The sequence below is a fragment of the Rhineura floridana genome, chromosome 8 (genome assembly GCF_030035675.1).
Source record: "Rhineura floridana isolate rRhiFlo1 chromosome 8, rRhiFlo1.hap2, whole genome shotgun sequence".
In the NCBI taxonomy this organism is placed as follows: domain Eukaryota; kingdom Metazoa; phylum Chordata; class Lepidosauria; order Squamata; family Rhineuridae; genus Rhineura; species Rhineura floridana.
In genome coordinates, this window is record NC_084487.1 from 83,942,235 (window position 1) to 83,969,145 (window position 26,911).

At 38.8% G+C, this 26,911-nt stretch overlaps 1 protein-coding gene across 2 annotated transcripts in view; it reads right to left on the reverse strand.

The window, feature by feature from the left end:
• Nucleotides 1-520: 520 nt before the first annotated feature.
• Nucleotides 521-26,911, reverse strand: part of PNPLA8 (patatin like phospholipase domain containing 8) — a 47,728-nt gene continuing 21,337 nt past the window's right edge. Inside the window, exons 8-10 of one of the 2 annotated variants that reach the window (XM_061639963.1) lie at nt 22,056-22,250; nt 5,953-6,148; nt 521-1,899 (exon numbers count right to left, since the gene is read on the reverse strand). In XM_061639963.1, the coding sequence (XP_061495947.1) occupies nt 1,625-1,899; nt 5,953-6,148; nt 22,056-22,250 (666 nt within the window). In that variant the 3' untranslated portion in view covers nt 521-1,624. Of the gene's footprint in view, nt 1,900-5,952; nt 6,149-10,243; nt 10,307-22,055; nt 22,251-26,911 lie in introns of those variants that run through there. The other variant, XM_061639964.1, reaches the window with a different exon arrangement.

Here is a 26,911-nt window from a genome sequence, read left to right on the forward strand (position 1 = left end):
GAGGCAAGAGCTCTCTCATGGTTGCTTCCCAATAACTGGTGTTCAGAGGCAAAAATGCTTCTGAAACTGGACATGGTATAGAGCCATCATGACTAACAGCCATGGTCTTTCTAGCCCAGTACTGGTAGCCTAAATGACAGCAGTGGTCCATTATCTTTTGATCTAGATCTTTCCCTTCTTAAACTTCTTAACCATAGATGCCATTGCTTAAGCCAAAGACTTTAGGTATTGGAAAATCTCTGTTTGACTAACAATATGAAGGTGTAGGCCTGCTAGGAAATGTATTTTCAAGGAGGAATGTGAAGATTCCATGGTGTTTATGAAAAACATCATCTGAGAGTGCCTGGAAATCCGCCCCTCCAATGCCATTTTAGCATATCAACATGAACAATGGTTAGCAAGAAGTAGTCCTTTTGCAGTTGAGTATTTGTACTGAAGTCACACTGACTCAGTATGCAAAGCTATTCCAACCTAAAACCCAGGTTTTTGAGCAATTCATGCATAGGACTTGAGTCACATGTGTAAACGTGTTTAATTTTACTAATAACTAGACTAGGCTTAATATACACATCACTAAAGAAATTATACTATGAACATATAATCATGTTATAAATTGATTTTGTTCCTTACAAGATATGAATTTTTGTGTTATTTTCAAACAAGGAAGTACAGCCAATGAAACATTCTTAAACTTCCTGAAAAATGTAAGATTAACTATTGTAGACCTTACCGTAATCAGCCAACTACTGATAATGTAAACTAGATGAAATATGGATACCCAATGCATATTATACAAAATGTTTTAACATTTTAAAATACAATAATTGTTTACATGTGTAGACCTCATAAGGCAATCTACATTGTCATTAAATAGAAGGAATGGCATTTAGCAGCAGTGTGAAGAACCTGTAGCACACTGCAGGTTTATAATACATTGCAATCCAATATGATATCAGTGGATTTAAGAGAGTTTAGTTCCAATAATTCAATGTGACTAAATTAGTTTTATTTATTCCGCCATAAGCTTTGTAGAGCAGGATATCCAACTGGTTTGTTTTTTCATCCTACATAAAAAAAGTTTAGTAACAGGTAAATACATTTTCATTTTTGTCAACATGATTTTGGTATGAATTTCCAAAATAGAATTTGTCCCCCATAATTGTCACAAATTTAGGCAGACCATAATGAATGTTAGATTAAAAAAAGCCAAGTGACTACTTTGGAGAAAGTTCAGGAACACACTTCCAGTAAAAACTCACTTCAAGAATTGTAAAGACAGACATGAATCCTTAGATTTCACTGCACAAGTAGAATGTTTCCACTAATGCCAAAAGTATGTGAGAGTCATCAATACTCCCATCTGAATCCTTCTGAAATCTGGCTTCAAAGGGCCAGGAAACCTCCAGGGCTGCAGATGTGGGGAAAAGGGGACAGAATAAGCAACTGGCCACCTCCCCTTTGACTTTGATAGTGGAATCTTTCAATCCAACCAGAAGCACCATTGATGTGCTATTCCCCCAGCTCATCTTGTTCATTATATTCAAAAATAATGACATAGTGACTAATAAATGTTGATCCCTTGCAAAACAGAACAGATTTCTGAAACAAAATTTACTTTACATATTCACAATTTGGAAACAAATGGAAGGCCTTCATACATGTCAGATTTTAATCTTATCCAGTCCTTAAGTTTCTGCAAAGTTGTTTTTTCCTGTGTTAATATTTTAGCAGCTTTCTTCAATTTTTCTTCATTTCTTTCTAAATATTGAATGCCATCTGTCAGCAACTGATTAAGCTTTTCTTTACGATTTTCATCCAGAGCTATATCTTCATTCATCAAAGGATTAAATCTGAAGTAAGTGTTTGGAGGTAAAAGGGCACCCAGCATAGTGTGGACTTCTAGTTTTAAGGCAGAAACAGTAAAAACAAAACATTAGTTTGGGAAGACAAATGCAGTTATGCAAACCTCAGCTCTGCTATATTTGAAAATGAGGACTCAGAATTAAAGATAAAGACTTTCTGGTTTAGGTAGGTTTTAAGCTGATGCTGGGGATGAGGAGATGGAAGCATGGAAGGAATCCAGGCATAAGAGAGAATACGTAAGGGCAGCAGAGTCAGAGGAATGGAGGTAATGAGTGGATATAAAATCACAAGGTGGGAGTGACAGAAAAACCACAGACAGCTTTCATGCCAAAGGACATGCTCTGTATAATTGGATAGTCAAGTGATTTAGATGGCGGAGGCCTAAACAGAGGGAGGAGGGCTAAAGTGAGGATAAGGGAAACCTGAACAGAAGAAGCTTGCAGTAGCCAAGGTGAGAGACTAGCAGAATGTAAGCCAGAGTTTGAGCTGCAGGAATAAAGCAAAAAGTAAGTTTTTGCAACATTGCACAGCAAGCATAGGGAACCTTCTTCAGACCAAGGCACGCATTCTGGGCAACCTTCTGGGGGCAGCATGCCAGTGGTGGGGACAGCAACGAATGTAAATTTTACCTTTGTATATAATAGGCTAGCTTCTACACACACTCACACACACCCCTCTCTGTCTTACATCCAGGGAAGCAGGAGGCATTATCAAAGTTTAGGACATGTTCTAACCAGGCTAAAACACTCAAGGAGGGTGCAAGGCAGAGCTAGTAGAGGCCTTTTAAGTAGAGACCTTATCCCAGTCTGCATCTGTGTAAGAATTACTTTTTTAAATGTTTTTAAAGCTTTTTTTAAAAGATGTTTTGCTTGAATATGTTTTAGAGTGCTTTTAGTGTTTGTTTGCCTCTCTAGGCTCCTTCTGGGAGGGTGGAATATAAATTTAGTAATAAATAAATAATACTGCTAGGAAAAAAATAGGCCTGGAAGAGCTATATCGTTTATTCTCCATGTTTCACTTCACTGTGAGCTCACATGTCTTCATACACTCACTCTCCATTTCTGTCTGAAACTATTCAAATATTAGTTTGAGTTTAGCAGAACCAAATGTGATGGCAGCAAATCAGTAGCATATCACGGATCTGCCCATATGAAGCAGAAAGCAAGAGGTGGAGGGTCTAATGGGCTAGATGAGCAAATGGGTTAGTAGCATGAAACCATACTCATACTTCTTTTAAAGTGCTTTTCTTCCAGACAGGCATATTTCCAGTAACAGAATGTGTCTGAAGTAAATGGTGAGTGGCTGTGGGGAGGTAAGCCAAGATAGGGGTTTAGCACCCCTCCTCAAAATTCATGTGCTGCTTGCTTTTTAAATTGGCTCTTGGCAGTCTACTTTCTGTAGGATTCAGGCAGACCATGTTTAAACACACAGCTCTGCCATCATCATGTGTGGTTTAAACGCAAGCCTCTACATTTACTCTCCCTGAACTCTATGACTGTCATTCCTTTCTTTACCAATACTACTGCTGACAACTATAATCTGAAAATACTTATTGGAAAGAAAATCAGTTATTTTAATACACCATAAAGTCAGGTAAACATGCTTCAGCTTCAAGTCTGGTGCTCAGATACTTTCAACTAAGTTGGTTAGGAGGTCAATAAACATGTGCACATGGCATTCAATAGCCACACACTTAACATAACTGGCTCTCATATGTTATTGAGATCAGCACACACACAAAATACAGGTGTGCCCCCAATTATTTCTGTTTAGAAGGTCATTATGCACAGCTCTACATTCTAGGGAATGAGTTATCATAAGCCCATATTCACACGTTGAACCAAATTATTACCTGGTCCCCTGCATCCCCACATTTATATCAGACCTACCACATTATGCATTTTTAAGCAGGTGAAACACAAGAAATAATGTATTTTCACCCTTTGATTTTGCTGCTTAGAAGTGTATGTATCTGTAGGCTATGACTATGCAGCTAACCAATCATTGTCACAACTCAGAAGCAGGAAACCAAGAAATGCCTGGTTCACCATGTGACTAGAAAATCAGGAATTGATCATTCTTTTTTATTCTGCCAGTTAATCTTCACTGCACTCATATAAATCAGTAAGAAAATGGTCTCAGCTATCATAAAATAAGTCTTTATGTCAGGCGATTGTCAGTAGCAAGGCACTTCTCAGGCCCTTGGAATACAGTTTGGGAGTTTGGCAACGTGAAGGCTCCTGAGCCACATCCTTACTAAGATACTGCATTTGGCACTTAAAAATAAAAAACAAAAAATCTAGATCTAGAGCCACAAGACCATCAAGTTCAATTTCTTCCCTCATATTTCTCTGGTTTATGGCCTTCCACAACCTGATGCCCTCCTGATGTTATGCTGCAGCTTCCATCAGCCCCAGTCAGTATGGTCAGGGATGATGCAAGTTGTAGTCCAAAGCATCTACCATCAGGCTGGTTTTGGTCTGCTAACGTAAGTAGATCCAGCATCAAATTAGATCTCACCATTATTGTGTAGGTTTTAAAAATGCAAACATCTAAGGGGGATGATAATTATCAAGATTTCAGTAGGTGTGAAGGGGAAATTTAACTTTTCTCTGCTGCACTCCTGAGGCAAAACCTCTATTTATTTATTTATTAAAATTATATCCCACCCTTCCTCCCAGTAGGAGGCCAGGGCAGCAAACAAAAACACTAAAAACACTGTAAATCATCATAAAAATACTTTAAATTATATTACAACAAACCATCTGTAAAAGCATCTTTTTAAAGAAAAGTTTTAAAAACATCTTAAAAAATAATTTCAACACAGACACAGACTGGGATAAAGGCTTGTTGAAAGAAGGAGGTCTTCAGTAGGCGCTGAAAGGTAACAGAGATGGTGCCTGCCTAATATTTAAGGGGATGGAACTCCAAAGTGTAGGTGCTACTACACTAAAGATCTACTTCCTATGTTGTGTGGAACGGATCTCCTGATAAGATGTTATTTGTATTAGAATTACCACATCAATATCATTGATTGGAATTTCCTTCCAACATAAATAGCAGCTTCAAAGGAGAGAACATTTATTTATTTAATTCTATTTATGAAACACTTCGCATAAAATATTTTGAAGTGATTTCACAATAAAAACATCTGCAATAAAAACAATAACATATATGTCACTACTGTTAAAAGTTAGTGATAACTCATGCCTTTCTTCACAGCAACACAACTTGACTACGCAACTCATCTCCTGGTGGTGTTTTACCCAAAAGGTTTTCAGTAGTGTCTATACCAGCTCCTAGTTCAACTGAATCAAACAAGCCATTAAATAATTCTATGAACTTTAAGTAAATGGCTGTCTGCTTATTTTGATGCTGGTGACAAACTGATGTGAAGTACTGCAAAGGAGCATCTTCCTCCATTTTGCATATTCCCACTGCCCTCAAACCTATACAAGTCCTTGTCAAATTACTATAATGCAAATTCTAGCACCCCTTCTGAATTTCAAGGCAAGCAACCTTTCTTAAGGATGGACCTTTGTATTTCCAACACATCAGCATTATAGCCACACTTTTCAGATATGATGTATTCATCAATCAAAGACAGCTTAATAGCAGCATAATCAATGTACAGTCTCAAGCAGTTAATTTAAATGCATATCTGGCATGCTTTATCATCAGCTGCCAGTACAATCCTTATTCACAAAATATCCAGCACAATATATTAGCCAGACAAAAGACTAAATCTTAAATATGTCATACACAAGGACTTGCAAGCAGACTGATTTAATCCAATGCATTTTAATTCTCTTTCTATGTTGGCTTTATATATGAACTAAATGCAAAATCCTCACATGGATGGCAGCAAATGGGGATTAATAAAATAACTTCAATTCAAAGAAAGAGTTTGAAAAATGTCCTTGATGAAAATATCCTTTGATATTTTTATTACCGGTAAAGCATTTTTCATATCAATATACCTTGTGCTATTCCACTTCTAATCATGAAAACGTGCATGCTCAAGACTCCCCAAAGAGCTACATAAGGTCCAATATAAAAACCAAACAACCTTAGTCACTAGATACCAACCTTCAGTATCAGTAGCACTGCTGATGACATTAGTCAATTTAGCTTTCAGACTTGTATAGGTGACATTAGTTTTCCCTTCATTTTCATATCGACCAGTTCCCAGGGATATTACACACTGAAGTGGCACATTCGGCCAAAGACATTTGCATTCATGTACTGCTAAAGCTGTAGGATTATTTAAAAGAAGTCCTCCATCCTGTGAATTAAAAAAAACCCAACAAAAGCAAGGTGTTTGAGCTATCAGTAATCCCAGGCATATCACTAAAAAATTACAGCATGAAAACAAATAGTCTTGTTAAATAATCATATCTGGAATTCAGTTTTTATTTACCTTCTGCAAATATTGAAGTAAATTTGATATACTACAATGCAAGGAAGCTACACGAAATATATTGCTATTGCTTCCCTAATATATGTGCCAACAGTCCAAGTGAGAGTCAAAAGCAATAGTCACTATTATATATGAGAGGATTGTTATAGTACTACACATGCTGAATTTAGTAAATAAAATAACTTCATGGATTCTTTGTGACTGGTAAATTTGGGATTTAAATGTGTGGTATCTCAGCTGATGATATCCTTTTGTAATTTTAAACTAAATGAAATGTATACATTACTTTTTAAAATATTTCAGTATTAAACAACTATTCCTTGACGCAAGACTCAGGAAGATAGAACAGCCATAGCTTTAGAGGAGTACAAGTGATGAAGGAGGTATGAAAATTGGAGGGAGAAATATCAATAATTTAAGATATGCATACTGCTAGCAGAAACCAGTAATGATTTGAAATGAATGCTGATGAAACTTAAAGAGAAAAGCACAAAAGCAGGACTACACATGAATGTCAAGAAAAGAAAAGTAATGACAACAGAAGAGATATGTAACTTTAAAGTTCACAATGAGGACATTGAACTTGTCAGGGATTATCAATACCTTGGCACAGTTATTAACTAAAATGGAGACAAAATAAATCAGAAGAAGGCTAGGACTGGGGAGGACAGCTAGGAGAAAACTAGAAAAGGTCCTCAAATGCAAAGATGTATCACCAAACACTAAAGTCAGGATCATTCAGACCATGGTATTGTCCTAATCTCTCTGTCTGGATGTGAAAGTTGGACAGTGAAAAAAGCAAAGAGAAAAATCAACTCATTTGAAATGTGGCGTTGGAGGAGAGCTTTGCGCATACCATGGACTGTGAAAAAGACAAATAATTGGGTGTTAGAACAAATTAAACCAGAACTATCACTAGAAGCTAAAATGATGAAACTGAGGTTATCATACTTTGGACTCATAATGAGAAGACATGATTCACTAGAAAAAACAATAATGCTGGGAAAAATAGGAGTAGGAAAAGAGGATGACCAAACAAGAGATGGATTGATTCCCTAAAGGAATTCACAGACCTGAACTTACAAGATCTGACCAGGGTGGTTTATAACAGATGCTACTGGAGGTCACTGATTCATAGGATCACTGTTAAGTTGTAATCAACTTGAAGGCATATAACAACAACAACAAAGTGAGGTCCTGCACAAAATTGTTGCAATTTGGAATGTTCAGGGTACTGTTCTGTTCAGGGTACCAGCCACTCTATTGCCCATTTTTCTCCTGTTTCTTTCCCATCCCAGCAGTCAGCAATTCTGTGCCCACAGTATTGCTTACTCTGAACTAGAAGTTGCACAAGAATCTGTATCTCCAATCCTCCACATTTCAATTAAGATAAAACATAAACAAATACATTTGTACATAAGTTACTGCAGATACATTCAAACGACTCAACAGGGCTTGTGCTGATATTTTGCTTTTCAGAAATTTACAGAAATATTACAAGTTCTGCAGGAACTTCCTGTAGGTCTTCTGCCCTTCAGAAGTTGGCAACAAAGTCACACTTTGGTGGACCAAGACATGGCAAACACTTCTGTGTAAAGGATAAAAGGGTTCTTCACACACAGATACAGAGATTGTCTGTAAAAACCCTGCTGCAGCTACAATTGTATCTCCTTTTTTCCAGCAAAATTCTTGCATCATAGCCCTAGATGGGATGAGAATGGCTTTTCTGCAATTCAGTTTATCACATAATTAAGGCTCTCTCACTGCACAGAGTTCAATAATTATTTCTTCTTTGCTCATTAGGAATGATGTGTCACATGCAATGCTCAATATGAATTTATAAAGCGGGGTCGGGAACCTCCGGCCCATGAGCCAAACTTGGCCTGCCATGTTTCCCACTTGGCCTGTGAGGCTGTTTTGGGTAAGCCATGCCTACCTGCCCTACATCCATCATACATTATGTGAGGCATTGGGTATGAAAGCAGAATGAAATCCCTTGCCAAAAGCAGTTTGCATGTAATCCTGCCAAACTGAGAAGGATTTAATTCCTGGAGGGTTACATTTTGCTCATTTTCGCTACACTTGGTGCTTTGAAGTGTGTGGTGGGGGGCTTCTTTTTAGGTTTTTACTGCCTGCGAAATGCTTTGAAGTCCTGACTGTTGAGAAGTCAATAAGTATATTAACTGTGCTTCACTATAAATTACTATATGGTAAAAGATTTAGGCAACTTCCATTCCCTCTGCAATTATATAGCAAAAGGACTTTCTGAATCATGGGCTATATCATCATGTTAAAAGCACTGATCACAAGGTCAATGTGCACTACAACAGCATTAGCATATAGGAGGTGGAGTGGGGGAGAACCAGCTGCAGGTACTGTATTCTATGAAATGGATTCTGAAATTTGGACCACTTTTTTCTTTGAGCTTTTGGTATGCAAAACCCTTGTTTCCAGGTGTGTGTAAAAGCAATAATTGTTTCTGTGAGACTACAAGATCTCTAAAAAAGCTATTCTAATTCTAAATTTATCCCATCCCAAGAATATCCGAATCACATTTATTTACTATATTCCTCAAATGACAGTCAAGTGAATTCTTTATTGAAAACAGAAAGTCTTTTTTCCCACAGCTGCAATAGATAAAGTAGGATGCAGATCATTGGCCTGATGAGAAAGTCCTTTGACTAAGCTTTCAATACAATCTACAAAAGCTTTTTGAACTCTTTCTGGCCGAATTAGTATATTGTGCCTTCAGAAGTAAGAAGAACAGTAGTCTCTTAGTGCACATTTTTTAATTTTGGCTAAAATCAGATTTCACCCCAGCACCCATTGTAAACGCTATCACTCTATGACTAAGTCTACTAAATTCAGTCTAACACCATAACTTTTTTAAAGCTGAAGGCTATAAATATTAACAGAATCTGCTTGGGGACAACAACGTTTTATTTTAAGTACACCCGATTCATTAAATTGTAGATCATATACACTACAACAGTTTAAGGGCATGATCCAGCAAATGATAGGCACCTTTAAGACTTACTGACTTAATAAGCACATTCAATTTTTTAAATTGTTTTAAATGTTTAAACTGTGTTTTAAATTGTTTTTAAAAGATGTGTTTTAAATTTGTATATGTGTTTTTAGTGTTTTTAGGTACTGTAAACTGCCCAGAGAGCTTCGGCTATGGGGCGGTATATAAATACAATAAATAAATAATAAATAAATTCTACCTGACACAAAAGAAAGCTAGGATCTCTTTGTCAGCCTGTCTAGGACCAACTGCCACAGGGACGTCCTTACCAGAGCAGACTCTACCAGTGGCTATTTTAAAAAGTAAAAATAATCAGAACTCTGAATCTGCTACTTTTCATCTGCCCTTCAGCACTCTTTACACTATGCTTATTCATTCTGTAAGTCATTCTAACAGGGATCTATTTGGATCCCCCCTCTGCCCTTTGTACAGTTCTATGAGTTTTAAGCATTTTAAAAGATCATGCCAAATGTATTTTTTCCCAGTATTTTCATGCCAATAATAAATGCAAGATAATTGAACAGATAAATGAATAAACTCCCCCCTCCCATCCCCCCCTCTCTAAATCCTCCTCCCTCAATTTCCCATAAAGAAATAATCATGTTCTTTTGCTTTCCTTTACAGATACAGTGCCTTGCAAAAGTGATCAGACCCCTGACCAATGCTGTCATATTACGGAATTACAAATGGTACACTGTAATTTCATTCTGTATGATATTTTATTTTGAAACACTGAAACTCAAAATCAATTACTGTAAGGTGACATTGGTTTTATGTTGGGAAATGTTTGTAAGAAACAAAAAACTGAAACATGCTGCTTGCATAAGTATTCAACCCGTGTTGTGGAAGCTCCCAGTTTACACAGATGAAAGAAATTGCCCTATTGAGGACACAATTACCTTACCATTGGCCTCCACCTGTGAACCATTCAAGTTGCTGTCACATTGTCAGGATAAAAACTCCACTGTTGAAGGATCATTGGTCAGGCTGTGGATCTGAAGGAAAATGAAGACCAAAGAGCATTCTACAGAAGTGAGAGATAATGTAATACAAATGCATAGATTAGGAAAAGGGTACAAACTAATATCCAAGTGTTTGGATAGCCCAGTGAGCTCAGTTGGATTAATAATCAGGAAGTGGAAGCTGCATCACACCACCAAGGAACTGGCAAGAAAAGGCTGTCCCTCAAACGTCGAACAAGGAGGAGACTTGTGAGAGAAGGCACAGAGAGGCCAACATTCACTTTGAAGAAGCTGTAGAGTTCAGTGGCTGGGAGTGGAGTAATGGTGCACTAGTCAACCATATCAGGAGCTCTGCATAACACTGCCCTGTATGGGAGGGTGGCAAGAAAGAAGCCATTACTCAAAAAGTACCATCTGAAAGCACATCTGGAGTTTGCCAGAAGGCATGAGTGTGCCCCAGCTGCGATGTGGTAAAAGGTTTTGTTGTCAGATGAGACAAAGATAGAGCTTTTTGGCCAAAACTCAAAGCGCTACGTGTGGTGCAAAACTAACGCTGCCCATGCCTCAAGACACACCATCCCTAGAGTGAAGTATGGTGGTGGCAGCATCATGCTGTGGGGATGCTTCTCGTCACCAGGGACTGGGCATCTTGTTAAAATCGAAGGAAGAATGGATGGAGCAAAATACAGGGAAATACTGCTGCTTCAGTCCACTAAAAAACTGGAGCTTAGGAGGAGATTCACTTTTCAGCAGGACAACGATCCCAACCACAAGGCCAAAGCAACGTTGGAGTTACTCAAGAACAAAAAGGTGAATGTCCTACAGTGGCCCAGGCAAAGTCCTGATCTCCACCCCACTGAGAATCTGTGGCGCTCTTTGAAAATTGCGGCCCACAAACGATGTCCAACCAACATGAATGACCTGGAGCAAATCTGCCAAGAAGAATGGGCCAAAATCCCTCCGACACTGTGTGCAAAGCTGGTACATACCTACGCCAAAAGACTTAAAGCTGTTATTACAGTGAAAGTTGGCGCTACCAAATATTAATGTGCACAGGGGTTGAATACTTATGCAAGCAACATGTTTCAGTTTTTTATGTTTCTTAGAAACATTTCCCAACATAAAACCAATGTCACCTTACAATAATTGATTTTGAATTTCGGTGTTTCAAAATAAAATATCATACAGAACGAAATTACAATGTACCATTTGTAATTCAGTAATATGAGAGCATTGGTCAGGGATCTGATTACTTTTGCAAGGCACTGTATGCTCAATATATTTTAGTTATCTACAATACGGGAAAATCATCTAAGTTAACTGTAGTATTTTAGCCTGAGCTCCATTTTATCAAGTTTCCCCTTAATTTTGCACTTTAACATAGCAGCTATATCCAAAAAGAAGCAGCTACTCAGCTTTCATACAGATTAGTTAAGCGGATGTTTCTTATACACAGAAGGCAGGTTATCAACTTTACTAATAACCCTTGTGCCCAAAAGGTCAAACAAGAGTTCACAAAAGCTCAGTTTTGAACATGTCACACATTGTACCTTTGTTTATGCTCGAATTGCAATTACTATTTGCTCCGCTAAATACAGAACTTATCTTTGAGGATTTATTTAAGTATAGAGAAAACATCTGTTTAAAACTTTGGGTTGGTACAAGCTAAAAATGAACTTGAAATTTCACAGAGTAGACCAACCATGTACTGTCATATTTAAATCACATATCCTTACATACTTGGAAGTGTAGAAAAACTATTACGATGGATGCCCTTCTCTTTGAGATGCTTTAGTAAACATCCGTATGAAGTGCATGCACTAGACTTGGATTTTATTGAACTATGTGGCAACTGGCCAAAACTGACAAGCACTTCATTCCATTTATTCTCTTTTCAGTTCTCATGTTGCCTTTCCTTGCCCTCTATTTTGTCTTCTCTGCTCCCTGTTTATTCTTATTCCAACTGCAAGTTTCTCTCTTCACTACTCCCCAAATATACATGAGCCATCTCTGCCTTTCTTTGTGCTCTTGCATTCTTACATTGATCCCTTGCCCTGCTGTTGCCATCAGCACACTGGGAACATTGAAAGGGTTTAATCTTTCTATTACAATCTTCAACACAGAGCTTTGGCCTCCAGACCATTTCTGGTATAAAAGTATCTGCTTATCTTTTTATAAAGGACTTTTTTTCAGTGTGAAGGAAACAGGTTATGGAGCAGAATGCTGCCACTTCTAACTCAGGCTTGTTTGTTCCTTACAAGATCAAAGACAAGGTTTTCTTTTCACTCTCTTTTTTTAAAGAAAAGTCCCACTTTATGCTTTACTCAAAACCTATGTAGGTCAGTAAAAAGAGAGAGGCAGAAGCCTCCCTTAACTAGAAGTTCCACATAAATCAATTCGTTAAAGGTATGCATTCCTGGACAACTACATTCCTTTAACAGATATCTCGATTTCCTTTTCTCTTTCTCGCAAAGTTCTGCAGACCTCTCTGGCGTTCATGATGGGTGACAGAAGATCATCGGTTAATATGCATGTTGGGACACTTTTTATGCTAATAGAAATTATCAGTTGTCTTGTTTTCCAGCTTTCAGCAATCACATGCCCAAGAAAATAATTTTTATTCCTCCTGCAATTTAGTATTTTACTACCTATTCTAGGACAAGTGGCAGCACGTTTTAGACTGCTTTGTAGCTACTGGAATATTTCGCACTACACAAGTGGCCATTAGTACACTTGTGACAACAAGAATCTGGGCAAAATACATTCATCCTAAGCCCAACAGGAGGCTACTTATTAGGACTTTAAAAATCTCGTTACTCATTTTCATCAGTACTGTACATTTAAAGTCTATTGTATAATTTACAAGAAAAAGGCAGAATTTCAAAAGTTATACCATACAGAGCACTTTCTTTCTTTTCTAAAACAGTTTTTTTCTTCAGCACAGTGAAGTTATGTGAACCAAGTCCCATGGTACTGAAAGATGTGATTTAGTAAAGCCAATTCCAATACTTGGAGTTTGCTGGCTCCATAGCAACCATTTCCCTTCAATGCCTGTGCAGACATGCTTTGCATTTCTAGTTCATTTCAGACTTGCTCTGTTGTTTACCTTCATTGTGCTTGTGAAAAAGAAGACTCCACACAAGTCAACAATGTTCACTTACAGAATTGTCCTGTCTTAAAATTAAATTCAGCAATAAAATATTAATATTGTGCTTGTGTGTACAAGTAGGAGTGGTTTTAAAACAGCTGTTTTCTAAGAATTTTGAGTACATTATTTCTTTTGTCTGGTAAATATTGGGTGGAACAGTCAAGGTAAAGTGTTAATGTATATTATTTCTGCACATTCTTTTTCAAATAAGAGAACCTTTCAGGAACTCCACTGGAGTCTGGATTTTCATTTCTATAACAAAAGTAAAATTGAACTTTAGCATTTCACGGTATGCCTTGGACTTCAATCACAGCTATATGTTCAACACACACTCACCTAACACAAGTGATGTGAATATTTATTTATTAAATTTGTATCCCACCCTTCCTCCCAGAAGGAGCCCAGGGCGGCAAACACAACAAAAATATTTGACGTTTTGCATAATTTCAATTATCACAATTTCTATTGCAATGGATTTTACTGAAATGCTTTTTGAATGTTAATCACTACTTGAATTGCCACAGAAAAAGGACAACACCACAATACTAAGTAGAAAAGAGTGTGAGGAAAAACAAAGGAGGGGTGTGTGGTGGACATCCATTTATGTTCTCTTTAAAACTGTGCTAAGAGAAACTCTGTACTTAATTGTCTTATCTATATAGTAGGTCTGTTCTCTGTTCATAGCTCATTAGCATTACCAAATCACAGTTCTGGCACTTTTAAGGTCTCTGGAGTTCTATGTTCACATTTGTCTCACTTTTGATGGCAAGCACAATACCACCTCTAGTCACAACAGTTGGGTGGGGAATAGAAGGCATGGCTGGACAATATTGCAATCCCCATAAAGAGGTTTTAAGGGTACCAATACCATATCTGGGTTAGCAGCTGACAATCCCATCCAAATTCTATAGCTGCCCTCAAAGCACACAGTTCTACTCCCTGCCAATTTCCAAATCTGGAATTTAATACCATGGCAGCAAGAGATGGAACACATTCCTAGGAAAAAGCACTCTTGTCTTGTTCTGTTACTGCAAAATGACCAAGCAGATGAAATTCAGCACCCTTAGCTCCATGCCACAAATAATAGAAGGTCCCACCCCCTCTCCATGTCTCCATCAATTTTAAAATAAGCAAGTCATAACATGGACAAAAAATGCCTCTTACGCTTTGTTAATCTCTCATATTTTAAAAGTTATCCTACACATTTGACATTGTGATCCTATCACTGAAGTATGGGCACAACAGTAAAAATGCTGCATAAAAACTAATTTTCACACTTATATGGATGCAGTCTATTCATAAATTCATTAGAAGGGAAACAAAAATGTTCAACTGTACATACGATGGGAAAAATCTCCAAGTTTTTAAAAGGGTACATTATGAAATAAATCTTTGAGAATGTTTCAACAAGGATGACACTCCTTGTCCTATTTGCTAGTCCTAATAAAATTGTTTTTACATATGAATTGTTTTTCACTTATTTTATATGTGGAATTGTTTGTTTGTATATATGGAATGGTTTTTACATACTGAATTGTTTTTGTTGTTGATGCCCTTACTGTGAAATTGCTTCAAGATATTTTATGGGAAGCAAATCATCCAACTTCCAGGTTGGATTACTGTAATGCGCTCTATGTGGGGCTGCCCTTGAGGTTGGGCAGGAAGCTGCAGCTGGTGCAAAATGCTGTGGCAAGACTGCTCACTGGGGCAGGGTATCGCCAACATGTCACCCCACTACTGAAAGAATTGCACTGGCTGCCCATTTGCTACCGGGCCAAGTTCAAGGTTCTAGTTTTGGTGTACAAAGCCATATACAGCTTGGGACCAGGATACCTGAAAGACCGTCTTACCCCTTATATACCCAGTCCATCACTGTGCTCTACAAGTGAGGGGCTCCTGCAGATACCATCTTATCAGGAGGTCCGTTCTGCACAACATAGGAAACGGACCTTTAGTGTAGCGGCACCTACCCTGTGGAATTCCCTCCCCTTAAATATTAGGCAGGCATCATCTCTGTTATCTTTTTGGCGCCTTTTGAAGACCTTCTTCTTTCAACAAGCCTTTTAAGTTGAGACCTATCCCAGTCTGCATCTGTGTTGGAATTGCTTTTTAATACATTTTTTAAAAAAAAACACTGTTTTTTGACCCTTTTTTAAAGATGTTTTAAAAGCTTTTTTAAAAAATGTTTTTAAAGTTGTTTTGTTTTGATGTATTTTAGGCTCTGTTTTTATGATGTTTTGATGTGTTTTTAGCACTTCTGTTTGCCACCCTGGGCTCCTGCTGGGAGGAAGGGCAGGATATAAATCAAATAATAAATAAATAATAAATAAATGAATGCAGTCGAATAAAATACAAATAAGTTGCAACGAAATTAAATTGTACTTGTTGTCCAAAGGAACTGATCTTCCATCCTGCCAAGAGCTAGCTGCCATTTTACATGGCAGAGGACCTTGCCACTTGTCCATCAGCAGAGACATTTGCATGCAACACTAAACAGAGGTAGCTATATGTGGTGCTCTCAAGATGCTGTTGGACTACAATCCTATCATCCCTGACCATTATTATTATTGTTATTATTTATTAAATTTATATCCCGTCCTTCCCTCCAGAAGGAGGCCAGGGCAGCATGTAGATTGTGCCAGATGGGAGTTAAAGCCCAACACCTGGAGACCACCATGTCTGCTACCCCTGCTATCATAGATGATCCTCAAATTAACCTAAGCCAAGGACTGAGCTTGTGTGCTACCCCTTTTCCTTGTCCAGCTCAGCTAGGCTTCTTTGTTTTGTTTCATTTCTGAAGAATCTCAACTTAGCAAACTAGCTACTTTTTAAAAGACTTCTTCATAACCCATTCTTTCAAGTTGACTTATTATGAAACCTGACCAGAGTTGGTTTTAAATCAAAATTGGTGGTTTGTATACAATGGAAGATATTATTTAGAAGTGACATTCAACAGAAGTAACATGAAAGAAAAAAAATAGAGGGGGGTACATGGCACTTTGTTCAGACTTGTTGAGGCTTGCCCACATAGCTCTAAACCATTGTTTAGCATTGGATCAGAGCTGGGCCGCTGTCTGCTGGTGAACAGCCATGATGTTTAAAGAAAATCATACCTATAAATAAACAGCCAGGGCCGGTGCCAGACATGCCGAGGCCCTTGGACACCAGCTTGCGCCTACTTGTCTCTCACAGGGAGGGAGCTTCTTCTGCCCGCCCTTTTGCTGGCTCCGTCTCTTCTGTCTTTTGCAGCTGCACAGGCTGCTACGAGTGCACATCACTGCCATCAACCAAGATGGTGGCAGAGGCTTCAGTCCCTTAGGGAAACCTCAGCCACCATCTTGATTAATGGCAGTCCTGCTCATGCAGCCCACACAACCACAAAAGACAGGAGAGATGGATAGGTGGAGCCAGTAAACGGGCAGGCAGAAGAAGCTCCCTCCCTGCAATCTATGGTAGCTACTCTGCCGCGGATCACGGAAAAGGAGCGCTACTCCTCCCTCAACCTATTGAGAGGCCCCTCAGGGGCCTCTGTGGCTCCAGGGGCCCTCAGCCAGAGCCCGACCTGGCCTCCCTTTGGGACCGGCCCTGTACACAGCAGACATACAACAGGGAGCCAGCTCCTTGATGCATTTTCACATCCCAGTGTATTAGCAAAAGATGCATTTTTTCTTCAAATATTAGGATGGTTACCAGGGGACAGAAAGTAGCATAAATAGCATACTTCTCTGCTGCATGGATTGAACTAGAAGTGCTCACCACTTCAGGTGAATCATGTTTCCTTCACGCTAAGAATAAGACCTTCAGCTGAAGGTTAAGTTGAAAGTCTTCTATTTAATTATTAAAGAACATTGTGAACCAAAAAATGTTTTTTCACCCATTTTGAAATTAAATATTTAAGAAACAAACTAGAAATCGCAAACGTGATTCATTTCATATAGTAGTGTAATATAGAACTACTAAAAAAATACATTTTCCACACTCAGAATGTCCATTTGCTTCATTTACACTACATTTGTATTTGCTACAAACAGCACATCAGACATCATATGGATAAGTGCAAGGCTAGCATACAATTCTGAACAAAGCACATCATAGTGGTCTAAATCAGTGGTTTCCAACCTGGGCGCCGTGACCCCCAGGGCCCCCACAAAGTAATCCAGATAGTAAATAGTATAGTATAGTAAATAAATGTATTATTCATTAATTTTTAAAAAAATAAATCTTCATTCCATGGACACTGTCTGCTTCCCATTGCTACTGCAGATGACACCTCCCTCTTGTTCCAAACAAGAGGGGAGGACTTTTGCTGAAGCACCAGAGTATTTTTCAGATGCGCTTAAGGCAGGCATCTGCCTATAAAACACATCACAGGTGCCAAAGGAGACTGAGGGTGAAGCTACCAGGAAGACGAGGGGATTACTATCACCGACTCCTGTCTCTTTGCACTGCCACTGCTGACAACACCCTTACTCAGAACAAGAGGAGAGGGCTTTTCGTGAAGCATAAAGAAGCAAGGCTGCAAGGAAAGGCTGCTTTCCCTCTTCCTTTCTGGCAGCCAGAGCTGCCTACCTTTCTTGGCTCCTGATTCACTGCCATCTCTTTTTAAAAATTCATATTTTTGTGAGGCCACCCAGATCTTGACTTTGGCCCAGATGGAGCCAAGGAGCAGTGAGGAAACTCAGGACTTGCTCACCCCCCATCTCTGAAGCTAGGTGTGTGTGCCAGCATCCCCCCCTTTCTTCTACCTACATTCTGCCCACCCAATCTCTCTCTCCAAGATGCTGCAGCAGTTGAGAGTTTCCCCCCTCCCACGTGTCCAAACTCATGCACTCCTGCAGATACTTGTAGGATGGGCAGGTGTGTTTGGGTGTGCATGCGCTGAACTGTCTTCTGCTCCACTCTCATTCCCCAAGTGTACTCTAACCAAGTCATCAGTTCTGATGATCATCCAAAGGCCTTAAAGCACTAACCCCCTTACTCAATCTATCCACTCTTTTGTCTTCACAATCTAGCATCCCCACCACTACCACATTGCTTTATTATTATTATTATTATTATTAAAGCTCAGCAGGTTGGCTGAGGCTAGGGTTAACATACTGCAGCTGAAATGAATTTATTTAATTATTACTGCATTTATATCCCACTTTTCCTCCAAGTTGCTCATGGTGATGCACATAGTCTCCTCCACTTTCCATTTTATCCTTACACCAACCCTGTGAGATAGGTCAGGCTGAGAGACTGTGTCTGGCCCAAGGTCACCCAGTGGGCTTCATGGCTGGGTGGGGATTTGAACCTGGATCTTAGTCCAACACTGTAATCCACTGGTGTTGGGAGACAGGACTGTACATCTTCAGACTATTGGGGGGGGGGAGATATCAATTTGATGATCCTTTGCATTAAGAAAAGAGGTTCCTGCTGGGAGGAAGGGAGGGATAAATAAATAAATAAATGAAGGAAGGAAGGAAAGAAGGAAGGAAGGAAGGAAGGAAGGAAGGAAGGAAGGAAGGAAGGAAGGAAGGAAGGAAGGAAGGAAGGAAGGAAGGAAGGAAGGAAGGAAGGAAGGAAGGAAGGAAGGAAGGAAGGAAGGAAGGAAGGAAGGAAGGAAGGAAGAGCTTCCTGTCTGCTGGGAGCTTTCTATGGAAAGGGATATTTGGAGATGTGATTTTGCCACACACAATTTTTTCAATTAACAGAGGCTAAAATTACAATTAGTGTTTGGGGGGGTCATGACCTTTTTTGAGCTTATAAAGGGGGTCCCGTACTCATAAAGGTTGGGAAACAATGGTATAAATTTTTAATTGCATACTAACTATACTTTGTGCTTAAATTGATGAAACTTTGATTTTCTTGTGCTGAAACACCAGTATGAAAATTAGCTTAGAGGTTTAACACGTTCAATACAGGAAATATTCCAAATAGATAGATTTTAAAAGCTGTTACAAAGAGAAAAGTACAGGCAGCTGTTGCAGCAACTGTAACAACAGAATTTAAGTACAGCAGTCCAGTGTTTTGAACCAAGCAGGTAACTTTCAGGATAAGAGACGGGAAGACTGGCAGTTTTTACTATATCCGAAGCCATCTTGTCTTATCCCCACTGTTCCAGTGAAACACTTTCAAGCACAAGGGAAAATACATTAGGGCTTTTGAAAAAACAAAGCAGCTTACCTATAACTACTTATATACAGGCTCATCCATGATATAATCCCTTCGTATTGATGTTTTTAAGGATTTTATGGATTTGTTTATGTATGGTTCTTTGTATGTTTTTGTATTTTTAAATTTCTGTATGGTTTTATATACGCTTTGTATTTTTGGATCTATGAAATCTGCCTTGGGAACAACATTCAGGGTGAGCGGTAGACAACATAAATATTTATTACTATTACTATTAGTGCATATCTTGGGTAAACTTTGTATATTATGCATAACATACAAGCCTTGGGAATGTGCATATATCTACTAAATATTCTACATTCTCCAAGCAATATGCACATTCTCCAGTCACTTTGCATAGCCTCTAAGAAATATGGCTTCCCCCCATCCCATCTCTTGTTTAAATGTGTACAATTGGCCCCACAGTCAGGCTGCTTCAGGCCCACTGCCTAATTTTACATGGCCCCCAACATGCCCTCCCACTTATCAGCAGAGTAGCAGGAAAGGGAAGAGTTGCAGCAACCCCCATCCCCATACTTCTCAGCTGACTGGGGAACTGGTGAGGATGGTGAAAAGAGAGCTGGATTGAAAAAAAATGTGAAAGGTCCCCACCACCATCTCCTGCTGCTCTGCTGATCAGGGAGAGGGTATGATGTGAGCCATGTAAGATTACATCCCCCTTAACATTTATTCATCATCATCATCATTAGATTTATATCCCACCCTTCCTCCCAGCAGGAGCTCAGGGCAGCAAACAAAAGCACTAAAAACATTAAAACATCATAAAAATAAACTTTGAAACACATTAAAAGAAAACATCTTCAAAGACATTACTTTAAAAAAGCTATCCAAGATTAAAAACATATTCTAAAATTAAAAACATTTTTAAAAAGAAAGTTTAAGAACATATTAAAAAGCAATTACAACACAGATACAGACTGGGACAAATATATCAAATCAGCTAATAACTACAAAAACCAAAGGAAGCAAACCAGAGCAATTTAACTGCAGAAACCAGCAGGGGACAAAGCAATGCCCAAATACAAAAACAGGTATTAACAGCAAGTATGTCATAACAATTTCATGATTCAAAATGCCATCAGGTCTCTCAGGGGAGGCCATTCCATAAAGCTGTCATTCCTACCAAAGAGGTCCTCCTCCTAATAGACTCCTGCTGATGTTCAGTCTGCAAGGGCACCTAGAGGCAGGATCACAGTTGTTGAATATAATCAAGTATATTCAGGGGAAGATTGTCCTCCTTCAAGGACCTAGGCTCCAAGCAGTTTTAGGAGTTTATTTGGTAGGAACTAGCATATTGTACCAAAGAAAATTCCAGAGCAGAACAGGTTGCATACAAATACACAGAAAGAAAAGAATTGTCTATTTAGTTTAATGCTGCAGGAAAAAGAGAGGAGAAAAAGAGAAGTGAGTTTTGTTAATTCCCCCTTCTCTCTGCAGCCCCCAGCACCACCTCCAGAGTAGCTTTTCAGAGGGCAATCAATAAAAAGAGCTTCTTCCTGTTCCTCCAGCGGGTGGGTCCCCAGAGCAGAATACCATCAATGGAACCATCTCTCTGTGTAGTTCAACTAAACTTTCATCACATTTGAACTAAATTACGTTTATACCTAATGTGCTTTTTTCAAATTAATCACTATTTATTGTTTATGACTATTTAATATTGTCTTGTGTGTTTATGAAGAATGTTGTTGGTTCTGTTTCTTTTAGCTTTCTTATTAACTATATTCTATGGAGGTAATTTTATTGTATATTGCCTTTTTAAAATTGTAAGCCTCTTTGAGGTTCTTGTTGGAAGGTGGGATAAACAGAATTCCAAGGGCTGCTTCAAGTTTTATTTTACTTCCATGAAGAAAAAGATGGGCTATAGATCATCTGATTTTCATGTCCCTTCCTCACTGAAGTGCTTTACTTGTAGCAAATTAGCACCATATGAAGCAGTCCTAAGACTCTCAATATGGTCACACATCAAAGAACTGGTATACTTAATAAGCTGGTTCATTAGGCAGGAAGCAGAAGACAATAAATTTTTAATGCCACATATCAAAGGATTCTGTCCAGTGGAAACATTAATTAGAGTCAGCATACAACCCTCACAGCAGATGCCCTGGCATAAAGGTTTGTCAACATACCCTGAAACATGCAGAACTTTGCTAGAGATCACAGAACTGCAAGACCTTTATTATCAGGTTAAACAATTTATAAAAATCAGAAGGCTCTTCGAACTACTGAAGTCAATATTGCAGCATGAACACTGAAGAGTGTTCCACTGCATAAACCCATGGCAAGGAACCATGGAACCATGGTTAATCTTGGTTCTGTAGTGCATGCACTCTTATCATTCATTTTCTTGTTGGACATTTTCCATTAAACAATATTTAATCATATTTTAACTTCCATTCATCCTAGATTAGTTTTGTCTGCACAGAAATACAATTATTTTAAATAAAAAGCATTAAAACTAACCTGATGAAGGTCATGCCCCAGTACATACTCCTGGAAGTAACCTGGTGCAGCAGATGATGCTCTGATAGCTTGCCATAATTTATACTGGCAACCTCCAAGATAGTGAGACTTGACTCCAGGGAGGTGATTGTAATTTCTAAACACAAAAGCTTTCAGAGGGGTTCCTTTGCTTACAACGGTACTTATTGCAGCCACCTAACAAAGACAGGGAAACAAAACATTAGGATTCATCTGATGACAGCAATGTTTTCTACTACGTCAATTGTGAGAAATGGGACACATTCCATTTATTTACATAGACAAACTTATACGCGCACTTTAATATTACATTAAAAATATCTGGAAAAAAGAGTCTCTACATTATTAAGGAAATTCCTATACCTTATAAAAACCATTCCAGGTAAACTATGAATACACAAAGAAAGAATTAAGGATGATTTCATCGGGCTGAATCCAGAAATTGTTCTTGCTGATGGGACCAGCCTGAGAAGAGTTCTGCTCACGATGCTCCTGCCAGAGGGAAGGGGGGTGGGGAAGTGCACTACATCCCACATTGTTCCTGAGGGCCCCCCAACCATTCAGAGAAGAGTTTTAGGGAACATTTAAAGATGGACGATTATGTAAACTGCCTCTTTTAGCACCATGTCAGCAAGATTCATACCACACTACTAGCAGAAACCAGTAATTATTTGAAATGAATCCTGATGAAAGTTAAAGAGGAAAGCACAAAAGCAGGACAACAGCTGAACGTCAAGAAGACTAAAGTAACAACAGAAGATTTATGCAACTTTAAAGTTGACAATGAGGACACTGAACTTGTCAAGGATTATCAATACCTCAGCACAGTCATTAAACAAAATGGAGACAATAGCTAAGAAATCAGAAGGCGACTAGGACTGGTGAGGGCAGCTATGAGAGAACTAGAAAAGGTCCTCAAATGCAAAGATCTATTGCTGAACACTAAGGATCATTCAGACCATGATATTCCCAATGTTTATGTATGGATGTGAAAGTTGGACAGTGAAAAAAGCGGATAAGAGAAAAATAAACTCATTTGAAATGTGGTGTTGGAGGAGAGATTTGCGCATACCATGGACTGCGAAAAAGACAAATAATTGGGTGTCAGAACAAATTAAACCAGAACTATCACTAGAAGCTAAAATGATGAAACTGAGGTTATCATACTTTGGACACATAGTAAGACATGATTCACTAGAAAAGACAATAATGCTGGGGAAAACGGAAGGGAGTAGAAAAGCAGGAAGGCCAAACAAGAGATGGATTGATTCCATAAAGGAAGCAACAGACCTAAACTTACAAGATTTGAACAGGGTGGTTCATGACAGATGTTATTGGAGGTCACTGATTCCCAGGGTCACCATAAGTCGTAATCGACTTGAGGGCACGTAACAACAACAACAACAACAGCAAGATTAGTCTGCTGGATCAGAAACCTCCTGTGGATGGAAGAAGCCTTTCTGTTCACAGGAAGCAAAGTCTGGATCCAACCTATGGTTTATAGATGTTCTTAGGCCTACATAACCATGAAATACTTCTCATCCAGATATGTTTATAATGCTAACATATACACATTGTCTGCATTTGCACATAAAACAAACCATGGTTTGTTGTTATCAAACCATAATTTTCAGTAAAGAGATGAGCAAGCAAGCCACAGCTTGTTTCTCCAATATTTTACTTGGTTGTCCCCTGTGTACTTTCACTACCTACCAGATAACCATCATGAAGGCATGTTGGGTAAATACTGGTATTGCCTCACCTCATAATCAGAAAACAGGGTGGAGAAATAACCATGACTAAACCAGCTTCCCTCATCACAGGCAAGCCAAATGTGCTCTCGGTACCAAAATTCCTTAATTCCTTTCTACAACAGAATTTTTCTCTAAAGAAGACTTCTGTCAGCATACCCTTCCTTATATAAAAAAACCTTAGATGATGGTATGAATGGTCAGTGTTTTGTTCCTGTGCAAAGTTGATTTTATCTCAAGACACAACTGAAATAGTTAGGAAATAGATGTTGGGAGTGAGTACATAACAATAAGCATCAGAAAAGTTCAAGGTATTCCTATAGTGATGCACACAAATACCATCTTTTAAATTGTTACCCTTAGCAAGTCAGTGGGTGTATATTTCTATTTGTATCCCATTTCAGACTTGCCTTTGCTTGAGAAATCGTGACCCAAACACTTAAGCTCTGCATTTATGTTATAGTCATACTGTTTCTGTCTAGCTACAAAGTAATATCATTCTATAAAAAAATAACTTCAAAAATTAAGAAATTCTCAGATACAAAGCTGAAATAAAATCTCACTCATAATTTATATTACTTGAATATGACAACAGCAATGCACAGATGTGTACAGATATGTATGGTGCTAATACAAGCCCATAGTTTTCAGTAATTAATGAAATGAGCAATTCCATCATATCCCATAACTTACTGTAGCTAAGCCTAAGTACATGTCACTGAAATAATCACATATTCTTCTTTTATTTATCCCCATCTCCATTCTCCTGCCCATCCTTTGTTTTCTTTCTCTGTGATGAATTATAGATAAACTCCCTGGGGCAGGGGACTGACCTCTTATACTATGCAAAGAGCTACGGTGATCAATGGCACAATATAACAGTAATCAACACAACATACTAAGACCAACTGATATTGCCTCAAAACCCAATTCTGGGAAGGCTTGGTCCAACCTCCCTCCCAAAAGAACCTCTTTACTAATCTTCTACAAATATACAATGGAGTAGCTAGGGAAGGAATTCTACAATATGTGTGTCACCACTGGGGGAAAACATTTATTTTCCTAGTAAAGGCTAATGCTGCCTTAGACCAGCAACAATACCCAAAGAAGCATTTCTACCACATATCTCAATTTACTGGTCCATGTTAGGATAGGATATGGGAATATGCATATATATGGGAGCAGCTACTGGCCTTGAGCAATTTAGGGCTTTTCAGATTAAAACAGTGCCTTGAATCCAGCCTGGAAGTAACTAGCGAGCAAGTGAAGTTAAAAAAGAATAGATGTTATACATATGACCTGGGAGACCAGGGTTGGAATCCCCACACAGCCATGAAGCTCACTGGGTGACCTTGGGCCAGTTACTGTCTCTCAGCCTCAGAGGAAGGCAATGGTAAACCCCTCCGAATACTGCTTACCATGAAAACTCTACTGATAGGGTCGTCATAAGTTGGGATCGAATCGAAGGGAGTCCGTACATACATATACAACCACATTCAGGACCAGCTGAAACTTCCAGACTGTCTTCAAGGGCAGTATGACATGAAACATATTATAGTAGTTATACCAACAGAGATGGAAATGTGACCCCTACCCAGGACAGGCATTTTCCCCAAATCAGGATTGATAGGACCCATCACTAGGATCTCTGGCTGGTGGACAGAGTTTATTCACCCACATCTAGTCTAATACTAACTAGTGAATGACTGCACAAGAATCTACTATATCTGGCAGTGAAGTCCAGAGAAAGAACTAGGCATTGTGATGAATGTGATTTGTCTGTCATGTCAAGCAGAGCAATTTTACTTCAGAAGTGTTTAAACTCTTATTTAGAGCAGAGTCCTGGTCTTTCTACCCTCCTAAAATCCCCCTTTAAAACACTATCAATACATGGTTTATGCATGAACTGAATGGTTAGGTCAGGATTGTAGAATAAATCTGCACCTCAGAATTACAGATGCAGGAAACAAGAATGGAATTCTTCCCTAAAATCAGGAAATTTTGGCACCACAGGAAATAAACAAGGATAGACTCCACCCCATTATAGTATTTAAAAAAAATGGAGAGGGTTTACTATGTGCACTACCTACCCAAGTCTGAAGTGGTACAATCCACTCTACCACCTCATTCTGCTCCTTATGTTAATTCACTGACTGGCCAGTAATATACTAGATGAAACCAAAAAAGTCAGGTTCAATTAAAGAAAAGGAGGGTGATTTATTTGACCTGAGAGGTGGTGGTCAAACCATTCTGAAAGAGCTGCACTCTTTAAAGCAGGGGTGGGGAACCTCTCACCCTCTAGTAGTTGTTGGGACTCCTATCAGTCCAACCAACAGGGATGAATGGGAGTTGTAATCTAGCAACATTGACTGCAGGGCCACAGCTTCCCCACCACTGCCCTAATGGATCAGCTCCATGGCTTGAAATTAAAATATTGACATCTGGTTTTATTTATGATCAGTGATAATGTTTAACATGAAGCATCTTACATCAACAAAAGCTGTTTTTTTCACCGAGATAAAGGAGTCCTCATCACTGTTATCTAGGCTCTCGTAGCATCCATTAGGCTAGCCTTCTTTAACCTTGGGTCTCCAGATGCTGTTGGATTACAAGCCCCATATTTCTGACCACTGGCTCCCATTGGGGATGATGCTGGTTGTAGTCTATAAACATCTGGAGACCCAAAGCTGAAAAACACTGCATTATGCTACTGCAATATATTGTATGTAGGGCTGCCTTTGAGGTCTTCTCAGAAAGTGCAACGGATCTAAAATATGGGTGTTCAATTGCAGATATGGGCTGTAGCTGGTTCTTTTAATAATTTCATTCCTGAGCACAATTTGAAGTGCTGGTTTTTAAACTTTAAAAGGCTGTGAAGCCAGATATTGTAAAAGTACAGTCTACTCCTACTTGCCCAAAGGTGAAAGCCATCTTCTGAGACCCTTCTCTGGATATCTCTACCTTCAGGAAGTTAGCAACCAAATAAAGCACCCTCTCAGCAAACACACCCAGCAAGGCTAATCTGATACTGAACTGCACGTCTTTCTGATACCAGGCAAAAACATTTTCATTTACTCAGAACATTTA